Source organism: Psittacula echo (assembly GCF_963264785.1).
Source record: "Psittacula echo genome assembly, chromosome: 3".
NCBI classification, from domain to species: domain Eukaryota; kingdom Metazoa; phylum Chordata; class Aves; order Psittaciformes; family Psittacidae; genus Psittacula; species Psittacula echo.
In genome coordinates this window covers 67,490,208-67,502,713 of record NC_137736.1, presented here as the reverse complement: position 1 = coordinate 67,502,713, position 12,506 = coordinate 67,490,208, and the positions used below count along the sequence as shown (strand labels likewise).

General features: G+C 35.4%; 1 protein-coding gene across 2 annotated transcripts in view; it reads left to right on the top strand.

Moving 5' to 3' along the window:
* TNFSF13B (TNF superfamily member 13b) overlaps positions 1–12,506 on the top strand; it is a 24,388-nt gene extending 11,882 nt beyond the window's left edge. For both annotated transcript variants that reach the window (XM_080612844.1, XM_080612843.1), the window contains 5 exons: positions 43–148; positions 7,869–7,925; positions 8,210–8,322; positions 8,419–8,569; positions 10,271–12,506. In XM_080612844.1, coding sequence (XP_080468970.1) covers positions 43–148; positions 7,869–7,925; positions 8,210–8,322; positions 8,419–8,569; positions 10,271–10,383 — 540 coding nt within the window. In that variant the 3' untranslated portion in view covers positions 10,384–12,506. The remainder of the gene's footprint in view (positions 1–42; positions 149–7,868; positions 7,926–8,209; positions 8,323–8,418; positions 8,570–10,270) is intronic.

Below are 12,506 nucleotides of genomic sequence, written 5' to 3'. Positions count from 1 at the left end.
AATGTGAGGCTGCTTTCACTGCCTGTCTGTTCTCCCCGTTAGGAGACCAGGCTTCCTGGTCCTGGACCAGCTGAAAGCTTCCAAAAGGAAATCTGGACTGGGAGCAGAAACAGGTTGAGAAGGTCTGTTGTCCACACAGAAGAAACAGGTAAATAGCATCCAGTGGAGTGGGATGAGATGATGCAGTTTGATTCTGTCTTGAGAGAAGCAGCAGTGCTTGAGTTGTGTCTTCTCCTGTCAGCCCGTCTGTGCTCCCAGAACCCATTACAGTTTCCACAGTTACTGCTGAATGAATGGTGTTAACTGTAGGCATATTCTCTTAATGGTCACCATACAGAATCACAGAATGGTTTGGGTTGGAAGGGACCTTTGAAGGCCATTTAGTCCAAGCTCCCTGCAATGAGCAGGGACATAACTATTTAAGGTACCAGATATTCATGCTATCTGCAGGTTGAACTTTGAATATTAGATCCTAAATCTGCTTTTTGTAATGGAGGTATTTCTTGATGATATGGTAAAGCTGAGTAAAGCAACTTCAAATCGTTCAGATTGTAAATTGCTCAGTTCTAAATCCATCAGTCTCAACTCAGGGTAATGCCTAACTTGTTTCTCTCTGATCAATAATAGGGAGGGAAGGCTATTATTAAAAATGCCAAGTCATTTTTCTGGGAAAACACGCTCATCTTGAAAGAGAGAAGTAACAAGAAATATCCTTAATTTAGGGAAGTAGGAGCTTTCAAAGAGAAAGGCTGACTTGTACCTGTCAAAAAAGGCAGACTACAAGAAATTCAGAAGTTTAGCATAATTTCTACATGAAATCAATCTATTAATGTAATTAGCAAAGTTAATAAAGGCATGCCTATCCAGTAAGATTTTTTCTATCATGGCCTTTCTAAAAGGTGCTGCAGAGAACATTGAAGACTGTGCTTCATAGAAGACCTCTGATGTGTACTATAATGCTGGAATATTAATGAAATATATTTTTCTTTGGGGATAAAATGCCTATTTTTTTTTTTTTTTTCCCAAACACAATGATGCCTGATGGGATGAAATACAGAACTTCATTAAAACCGTTTGCATGCATATTCTAATTGCACTGAGTAATCAAAAATGTTTCTTTCAAAAAAGTTTCTAAATCAGTTCAGTCCTTTTACAGGTACTTTCAGATTGTTTTAACGGATAAAAGCTGTTATCTTAAATTATTAATACATGAAGTTTAAATGGACCAATTCATAGGTAAAGACTAAACCACACTTTGCTTAAAATATGCTTTTGAGGGACTAATCAATGTGAAATGTATTTTGCTTAATCTTCAGCAAGCTAAATGAAATTTAAGTTCTAGTGTATAATCACTCTACTTACCTCCAATATTCTCAAAAGGGAATATTCATTTAGGACATTACCCAAAATCCATAGGTTTAAATGGGGTTTATTCTATTCTATTAGTAATCTTTGGCTCAGGGTCTTGTTAAGAGTGATTTCACAAACAGGACTGAGGACAAGATTGCTTAAATTTTATTTCTTGTGTTTTATCATTCGAAGCTTCTCTGCTCTCCCCACTCTAGCAACTCCCAAATAAAAACTAGTGATCTAAAGCACAAGCATCATCAAAAATAAGGAGGCATGTCTTTTTTAAAATTAATGTTATAGGATCAGTACTCTGCAAGTTATCCAGTTCCTTTCACAGCAGCTTTCATCTTTATTCTTATTCCTGTTTGAGGGTGTATGAGGAGGGTTATGGGCTTCTTAGCTGTGCTTCTGGCAGGCTTAAAATTCTTCTCATGAAGTAGCCACCTGTAATTATTCCTATTTACCTTTATTCACATAAAATTCTATATAAGCTACTTATTTCTGTAAGGGGGTTTTTGTGGTTTTTCTTTTCCTAAAAAAGGCTTTAAAATTGTTCAGAATGGGTGACAGAAAGCACAGAAAAAATGTGGACATTTATTTAAGAGGAAAAGCTACGTAGGTTGACCTACTACAGAACTGTTTTCTAACATGACAATCATATTTTTGTATATAAAAAAGAAAAAAGTAAGTTAAAAATCTTGTATTTATATGAAAGGTCATGTGTTAGACAGGGTTAACTTTCTGCCTGCTCTAATTACAGCAGATTAAATTTGTCAGAGTTTAGTAAAATGTTACATTTTCTCAGATCAGATTTCACCGATGACCATGAACCCTACTAGTCAATGTTAAATTTTGTTTCAGCAGAGTGAGTGAAATAGGAAAGCACGGTGGTGTTCATGGTGCTGAATCCTGTCTGTTACTTGGTCATGTATGCAGAATTACTAGCCCTGCATTTTGATCTTCTCACATCCGCTTCTCAGTACCAGAATCCTGGCAGCCTCCAAATCATCCTGCAGATGTACTGCACTCATTCTGGTACAATGGCAGATAAGTTAGGGTATTGAGTGAGGTGCTTTGTTCTTGTCCTATTTCTGTTTGCTTCAACAAGCTCTTGAAGTAGAGTTAGGTCTGATAATTAATTGTTGACCCATAATTTCACTTTAGCACAGACGATTCCTTAGAAAGTGAATACTTGAAAATGTCACTGATACACAATTGCTTCTCTTGTGCTTCAACAGAGAGCAGAAGTAACGTACAGAACCATTATTTTATTTATAAGTAAAGTTGTGGTTTGATTCTGTTAAGGTCTTTTAAATTTTAATTATTAAATTCCAGAAATAGATGCCTCATGATTCTTTTTAGGTCCAGCAGAGCACTTCTTGAACATATGGAGCTCCCATATTTTTTTTCTATTTGTTTGATGTTGTGCACATGAAAGAGGCCACAAATAATAAATTTTAATTAAAACGTGAAGTGAATGAAAATGGATCTAACACAATGTTGTTCTTTCATATATTTATGGGGTATATATTTGACTGTGTTCATGCGTACAACTATTAGTCATCAGTTGCTGCACATTTTGTGTCTTGAGAAAATTTCCAGCTCAAGTAGGTTGAAGAGATGGGTTTCAAACATCAATTCCAAATAAAGCTGTCAGAACCAGAGTTCTTGATGCAATGAGTAGGAGTTAATGAGTGATTTTGAAAGGTACACATTATTGATATGCAGGCAGATAGATCATCTAAGCACTTCTGGCAAATGTCATATCAGGACACATAAGAACAGATGTAATCAGCCTTGTCTTTTTTTTTTTTTTTTAATAAATTTTGCCTGTAGAGGAAGATTGCTGCACAACAAAATCCTCTCCTGAATTTTGTACCCTGTTCACAATTACTGATTTCCTTGTCTGCATGTTTGTCCCTAAGCTGTATGTGCGCTTTAGTCCAGAAACAACATACAGGTTCCATTACCTAAGCCAGTTCAATGTGTGAATATCAAGTTAACGTTTACATGCGCTATTTGTGCCTCATTCTGATAATTATTGTGGGATTCTGATCCCCGTGGAAAACTAGTGAGGTGAGCATCAAGTCTTCTCTAAACTCCAATCAGGTGACATTTGCTTTGGCAGATTGGTACATTCGTTGGTTAGAAGTGTTTTGACCCTGTAGGTTATTGGTTTAGGTCACTGTGACAGAGAGATAGCAAGACATTTCACAAATAGAATTTGATTTTAGTGATCCTAAAATCAAGAAACCTAACTTTTTGTTGCTAGTCTAAATGACACATAAACTTCCCTCACCAAATATTCAAAATACTTCTTATTTTATTGTTTGAAGAGGGGAAATATGAGTTCTCTTACTTTAAAAAAGGCCTACTTCTTGAAAAGATATGTTATTCTTTTTTGTTTCTGCTGACAACAGTCATACTCAAAAGGAATTATGCTCTTCTATGTCAAAAGATAGAAAATTACTTTATAAAATGCATGCAATTTTACATGGATAATTCTATTTACTGAATGAATGAATTGGTGCTGTGTATTATGCAGAAAAAGGTGCAATCAAAAATACACAAAATATGCTCTGATTTTTAAGAACAATATTCTGCTTTATACTGTGTAACAGAAGTCTACATAAATTATTCTTAATTGTTTTCTTCTTATTCTGATTGTAACATGTTACTTGTAATTCTGTTCAGGTCAAAATAGTGCTACTAGTATTTTGAAGGTATTTGTTAGATCTGAATAATACCTGTAGCTATGACCAAACCATTTTAGTGCAGAGATTGGCTTAATCCATGATTAATGCCATATAAAGACTTTTTAATTAAAAAGCACCCAATTAAACAGTTTATAAAAATGCACAAGGAAAAAATAAAAGATCTCTTGTGGTAAGAAATTAAGAAGTTAAGAGAAGAACAATTGCAAATTGTTCAAGAACATGCACATCATTTATACATGGAATTATCTAGTGTTTAAGTGTCTTTTCAGAAGTCTACAGAGAACAGTTATAGACCAAAGAAAGAGTCTAAACATGTAGGTCTTTTGGTTTTTTGTTTTGTTTTTTTTTTTTTTTTTTTTTTTTTTGTTTTTTTTTGGTTTTTTTTGTTTTTTTTTTAAAGGACAGAGGTTTTGCCTGTTTTAATTTCAGCAAAAATTGAGACAGGTAACTTGGGCCTCAGGTAGCAAAACTTAAAAATTTATGCATGGGTTCACAGATAATAAACTTGAAATTTTTTTTGGATGGATTGTGAAGTTCGATTGCAAAGTACTGAAATGATTATGCAATTTAACTAATACAAAAACTTGCATGGGAGAACAAATCTGATTTTACGGATACCATGCAGATGTGCCAAAGGCTGCATTCTTATCCTGCTGGAAAGGCTAACTTATTTTTTTTTATATACTGTTGGTTTCATTGCTCAACACATAGAGAACACATCCCTTCATGTGCTGGCTGTGGTTTATAAAGGCATCTGGAGTCACTGAATTTTTCAGAATTGGCTGTTCTGTTCATGGAAGAAGACCGATTCTGAAATGTTCTTCCCACCCACAGCCTGCAGAGCTATTAAAATCAGGGGAAAAAAAAGTGCTCATCAAAGCAAAGCTATAAAGTCAAAAGAGGATGGGGCACATTTTATCGTTTTCAACACACAGTTTTGTACAGCTAGACCTTATGGTGACAATTAGTCTAGATATTTTTACACATTTTAAAAATACATTTTATGAACCTTATCTTCTGCTTGCATTATTAATTATTAACAAATTCTTTAGACTACAAAACTGACACTCAGGTTTGATTTACACTGTGCTGAAGGGCATTCAGGTAGAGCTTTTGATTTATTCTGCTCAGTACCGATAGTAACTATCCAACCCATATTTTGTAATGCATATATTCTTGATACTGTACTTCAGGTAAGATTTGGGTTCTTCTTGGAGTAGAATTGCTAACATTTCAATGTTAACTTTTTACTGGAAATCTCTGTTAATTATCCAGAAAATATACTCTGTATGTGTGTATTTTCTCCTTAATAGTAGTGTTGTTTACTTTGAATTTGTTTCAAAGAATTACTTAATTTTAAGCATGTATGTAGTTTCACTGAGGTAAAAATGAAGTACTTGTATATACTGGAAATAGTTATGTGTCTGTCTTGGCTTCTGAACATATTTTTGAAGCATGTTGTACAATTTGTCAAATGCTTCATTAGATATTATTCGGCCTTTGTGGCTTTAGATAAAACGGACACTGTGCCAATTTCTGTTCTCTTTATTGTCATGAATGACACTATTGTGTCCATATTTTTCCATGAAAAACTAGGTTACTATATTCCGTAGGAGCTTATTTCTATTTGCATACACTAAAAAAGAGAGCTAGTGAGATTTATTTTTTTTTTTTTCCAGAGGATATACATGGATTTGCTATCTGTAGAATAAAGCGGAGTTGATATGTGTTTTAAAAATATAGAAAATATCTTCGATGGGCCTGAACTTGCTGATTTTAATTACTGTGTGGCTGTTCGCAGCAATGATGACTAGTATTTCAATGCTGCAAACAACTGAAACGTGAATCCAGACTCACAGTCTGTGAATCAGGGTAGTTTCAATAATGTCAATCGAGTTTGCAGAGCAGGTTTAATAAGAGTTGCTAAAGTAGCCATAACTTTCACTGTTTGTAGACACTACTCATTTGTACCCCACTGGATAGCAGCTGGTTAGTGCGAATCACACCCAATCCTCTCTTGTTCGGTTAGTGGAAAATCCAGTGGCCACACTAGTAAGTTCTTTTAAAAGCAGGAATGAAAATTTTTATTTAGCTTACTGAAATACCCGGAATCAGCAAATTCCATTCACTAGGAAGACACTTCGCTCCAAAAAAGAGTGCGTTAGTACCTTGTGAAATAAATCACCTGATGAACTTTGTTGTGCGACTCCAGAAATCCACATTTTTATTTTATTTGGAAGTTTCTTTTTCAGAAAATTCTGTTGCTCACAAGTGTGACAGAAAAATGTCTGAAGTGTAATACCTTTTTTGATTTTGTGTTGGCTTGGGTTTTTTATTCCTTATCAGAAGGCAGGGAATTCAGACGCCTTTAAATTCTTGGTTTGAAAATCTATAGATTTTGGCACATTTTTTATGAGAAGTAGTAGAACTCAAGGAAATGTTCTAGTGTAGGAGATGGGGGCTTGCAGGACAGTGGTCCTCTTAATGTAAGTAGGCTCACAGGTTGTGTAATTATTGTGACATTGGAGCATTCCCAGATGCCAGCTGGTGCCACCGAGTGTTGCTCAGCATCCAGCCCCCTTCCGGTAATTTCAGGCAGGCTTCTGTGGGAAGGAGACTTAGAGAGAGACTGCTTTCTAGGCAAATTCTCTCACCACCTGCTGTGCAGTGAGAGGTTTGTGCTGCTGGGCACTTGCTTGCACATGTGAATACTGCTGGCACATGTAGAAACAACATCCCGTGGAGTAGGGCACTGCTCATGACAGTAAGAGTGGCCAAATCTGACCCACAGCCTTCTTACCCAAAAAGAGGTAGACAAAAAGAGGGATTCAGCAATCCATAGCTCTTGACTCTTGGTAAACGCATTTGGTCTCTATCAAGTGCAGTAAGTTTTCCTACTTGGTTTTCCATCCTTCAAAGTAGCACTAGAACCAGATGTTTTCATTAAAATCTGCTCTAAGCAAATGCAACTATCCTTTTATTTTTTTTATCCTTTTAGCAGTTTTTCTTTTTTTTCCCCCAAAATCTTTGTTTCACTTGGCGCCTATGTTTTAACATACTGCCACAGATTTCTTTGATAAAACTCCCAGTTTCTCCTTAGTCACTGGTCTCCATAGTTTTGAGCAACACATTAGTTTTGACAGATACTAAGCTATTTGTTATGTGTGCATTAATTTGCTAACAGTCATCTCAGTATCTTCCCTCTTAGCCTTAGTACAGGTCGACTGAATGTCAGTATCTGAAAACATACTGAAAGTACATACACATGAGAATTTATTTGGCAAGTATCATGTTGCCAGTATATATGACTAATATTTTACAGCAACTATGACTGGAAACTAATTTCTTTAAAGCATATAGTAAACATCATTAGTAAATCTGGTATCTGTCATAGTTGTCAGGGTTGGGTGGTTTTTTTTTTGGTTTTGTTTTTTTTTTTTTTTTTAGCTTTTGCTTAGAAAATGCACAAGGCTAATTGATCTGATCCTAGCTCATCTGACTTATTGCTTCATATTTCAATCATATTAGGACCACAGATTAAAACAAACAAGTATTACTTGTGCTATTATCTGAAGCCTCCTGCTTAGCTGCATGGTCTCTGAAGGTTATCTAATACATGTTGTGGTGTGAATTTTGTTTTTGTACATTTGAGTAAGATCTGCATTAAAATCAACAGGTTATGTTTTCAAATCTGTGGTGAGACCAAGAGAATTTTTTTTTTTTTTTAAGTTGTCTCAAAAGCTTATTCTATTCTACTACTGGTTTCTATTTCTTTGATTTCAAAATGCTTTCACTTCACAGTGCTGCAGGCCTGCTTGCAACTGATCGCTGACAGCAAAAGTGATATTCAACAGAAAGGTAAGAATATGTTCCATGATTCATAGCTAACTATTCCATGTATTAACTCTTCCATCTGATCTTGTCTAACTTCAAAGCAGTGACTGAGTTATGTCACCTAATTAAAAATAATTAAAAAGTCCCTGCATCTGGACAGCTCTTGCAAATATCCTCTTTTCAGTGGGGAAATCCAGTTAGTGGGACTGGAAGTCTTGACTAGAAGTCAGCTTTGTTAATTTTTGGCAGATGAAAATGAGGAAAGTGACTTTTCTTTCTGATTACCCAAAAATTACTGTTTCTTTTAGATGATTCAAGCATTGTCCCTTGGCTTCTGAGCTTTAAACGTGGAACAGCTCTGGAAGAACAAGGAAATAAAATAGTGATCAAAGAAACAGGATATTTTTTCATTTATGGCCAGGTGAGAAAGTTCGATTCCCCTCAGCATCTGACTTTTAAAAAGATTTTTAATGTCTCCATACAGTATGTTTGAAGTCTGCACCTTTTCATTTTGTAGGTGTTATATACGGATACAACATTTGCTATGGGACACCTAATACAGAGGAAGAAGGCTCATGTTTTCGGTGATGATCTCAGCTTGGTGACATTGTTTCGTTGCATCCAAAATATGCCACAGTCTTATCCGAATAATTCTTGCTATACTGCTGGTAAACATCTAAGTTTTCCTTTCCTATGTTTGCAAATAAACTGTATCAGATAGAATCTGCAGTGTTGGGTGATTAAGTGTTGTGATAGTTGTAAAGAAAATGGGCTGCATTTGTGGATCTGGTTAATTGTAAAATTACAGAATACTTTCAAAAAATATTTTTTATATAAAGTATTGGCAGTTGGAGGGTATGCATCTAACTTAAGTGATCTGAACAATTCCCCTCTCTCCATTAACTGTATAATGTAATTAGATACTTTAGTGTTATCTACTTCAGGCATCTAACTAAAGTATCTAAAAGTACATACTATGCTTAATGAAGAAATTAGTTTAACTTAGGTGTTGAGTCCCACATTTAGTTATACCATATATATATTTAGGAGTAATGTTCTACCTTAAAACATCATATATTACTTTTAGCCACCCAATTTTTGTCTACCTTACTCCAGGATTTCAAAAGACATTTCTTACCAGCTTAGTTCTCCTTACAATGGCTGCTGCTGTTTTACTCTTTGGTTAGATGAAAAATAGTTAATTCCTATAGGGAGTTCTTTCTGACTGCACAAATTTGAAACACCAATTAAAATATTTAATGCAAGTCCAGCAGCCTCAGTGCTCACTATATATGTATATTCCTGCATGAGCATTTAGGAATTATTATCGAAGCCTATTAAACCTTGTTTGGTTGCTCCTATTCATCTGTCTTTCTCCCTTAATGGTGGATTTGAGAGTTTTCTCTTTTAATTTACACAGATCTTGCTGGAAGATAAAAATCTTTTCTTTCAATGCTTTATTAAAAAATGGGTGACATTGAATGATGGAGTTGACTGTTGGCAAGTAGGGGCATTAAACAAATGGCATGGGGAAGGAAGCTAATTTTATTTACAAATAAACATAAATTAGCTACTTCCTCCTAGCAGGTGAGGCTGTCCAATCGTTTTCCTTAATTTCCTGTCCCTCTACCCACACATTCTGGGACCATACCCACCTTCAATTTCATCTGTCATCTTACTCTTGTATTACTTCCCACCTTAACTATGATATCTACTCCATCCTGCCACTTCACAGTTCCTGCTTCCCAAATTCCCACCCTTCTGCTTTCAGCTGGAAAACCAGATCCCACTGCAGTATTTCATGCTGCTGACCATGTGTCACAGCAGATGTTAGATGTGCTCTCAGCTCAGTGACTGCAACTTGAAGGTGAGGTGCTTTCAGTTATCACATCAGCTGATGTGCAGCTGGCAGGAAGTGAACTTTTGTGCGCTGCAGTTGCATCAGTCAGCTGATGTCTGGTAACTTCATTTGGTTGGTAAAGCTCATGAGACCTCCTCCAGAAGTGTGGGAACAGAATGATCTAGGACCAACAACACCCAATGCTGACCTTGACTGTCACATAGCCATACATTGAGGGATCTGGGTACACCACTGTGACGAATTTTTGCAGTGATCGCATAAGTGAACTTTGGTGTGCTGAGTGCAGAGTGGAAAGTAGGTCTAGCTCTACAGAGGATGTTAAGTGTCAGCTTTGGGTAGCTGACAATTAGGCACAACTTCTAAGATTTGTGCCTAGAAGATGAAAAAGCACTTGGCACAAGTAAGATGCTTATATTTTTTAAATTATGTGTAATGACTTTTTGAATATGGTTTACGAAAAGAATGTATTTGAAATATTAACTTAGAAATATTCCAAATCTTTTGCCAGGCATTGCAAAATTAGAAGAAGGGGATGAACTTCAACTTACAATACCACGGAGAAGGGCCAAAATATCCCTGGATGGAGATGGTACTTTTTTTGGTGCAGTTAGACTCCTCTGAAGCCCTTCATTTTTGTTAGTATGCTTAATGCAGTTTTCTTCTTTTCCTATGCCTTTATCAGAGAAATATTGAATTGTAGTAAAGCTGCCAGTTCAGACTCTTCCCATCCACCACCAGCTTCTGAGAACTTTTCTTCGGTTTAATAAGCGAACCCAAAACAGGAAACACACCAGACAGTTGTGAGATATAACCATCATGTGATTACCGGAAAAAAAATTTATTTTAGGCAATGGGAGACTCTAAAAAAACAATTGTAAAGCAATGGGTTTTGGGCTTTGAAACAATATCTTGTCCAGAAGGCAAACCAAAGAAGGAGCTGACCAAAAAGTATAGCATAAACAGGACCACTGACTATTAAACTATTATCCGTAACTGAAAAGGAAAACAAGTACATCATAGATTCGTTTTGTTTCGTTAATAAAATATTTGAAGTATGAAGTATGTGGAAGAAACATCGAACAGTTGATTCCTTATCAGAAAATGGAGGTGTCAAGTGGGTTCTGGGTTCTTCGTTTTTAATTTGACACCGTGATTTTGGGGAAGGGAAGTTTTAACGTATGGGATAATGGAAACAAACACTTCAGAAATATACGGAATAGTAGCCACTGGCTGGCTTGCTTCCCTGTGAATGAAAGGGGTATAAATTACTAAAATCTATTAGTAGTTAGTAATTAGAATTAATTTTACTGGAAAAAGGACATATGAGATGCTTCAACAGCTCACTCTTCAAGGCATTGCTACTCATCAAGGTATATGTGTAAACTTACATACATAAGCAAGGCAAGGATAGAAACACAGTGAGAGTAGACACAATACAGTAGGTGAACTTGATTTCTGGCTTCACAATTTCTGCAGTCATATATAGATGTGTATATATATACAGTATATATATGTATATATATGAAAGTATGGGCACACACATATATAAGCCTCTGACATTTAGGCAAAGAATTTTATCTTCTTTTGAATAGCTCATCCAATGCAAATATTACTACATACATATTTTTGTATTTCACTTGCTTTTTCATATGATCCATTCTATGCAATATAGTAAAAAGAAAAATCCAATAAACCTGGAACCAGTCTTATAACTAAAAAAATACTGTTGTATGCAGAAGTCTGGGCTTAATCCTTCGGTTAACTATAGGCTTTTTTCTGCAGTTTTGAATAGATTGATTAACTCTGTTTTATAAAATATATCAGACCTGTAGAAAGACTAAATAGATGTGGTGGTGTTTTTTTTTTCTCTGTATGCTTAGTTTAGTAGGTAAGACTTATGTCTATTTTTATCCCAATAATCCATGTGTATTGCGTGGTCAAGGTAATAGCATGGTAACAGTGTGGTGGTCTAGGAACTATTGTAAGGCAAACATAGAATACTTACTCCACTGATCTTCAAATAAGTATTGAAGTGCTACTGGAATAGATAAAATAATAAAACTCATGGTAATGAACTGTAATTAATTTGAAAATATTTTTAGGGGTTGAGACTTATGTCATATAAGCTCATTTAGTAAAGAAATAAGCTTTCTATATTGTAATCTCCTTGTCTGTTTTTATAAATCATGCTGATTTGATTGAGTTCTCATAGTGACAGACAACAAATAAGAGATTTGGAACTAGGAATTACGGACCATGGTAAACTAATGAAACAATTAATTCCACTTCTCCGGGCTTCAAGAAGACATTTCAGCAATAAGCATATGTGTATTTGATTACCACACTGCGATTTTTATGTAGCTTAACTACAGTTTCAAAATCTCTGCAAGTCTTCCTTATACAAATTAATTTATTTATGTGTTCTGGAGCTGAAGCTGCTGCTGCTAATGATGATCATTATTATTGTTATTATAATTATTTAACTTTGATGTGCTAAGTTTGCAAAAAAAAAAAAACAACCAACATTTTAAATCCTCTACAGGAACCCTCAGTTTAGCCAAAGTTTGTGTGTCGCTACATGTAGATAAAACAATTATTAGCATTTAGCAAGTTGTCTGTCATTACTGATGTACATTAAAGAGATGCCCAGAATCTCTAACCAGAAGCCTGTTGATTTTAGTCTGATTAGAAAATAGAAATTTCCCAGACACTTGATGGCTAAACTTACGAATTTGACTTTTGGT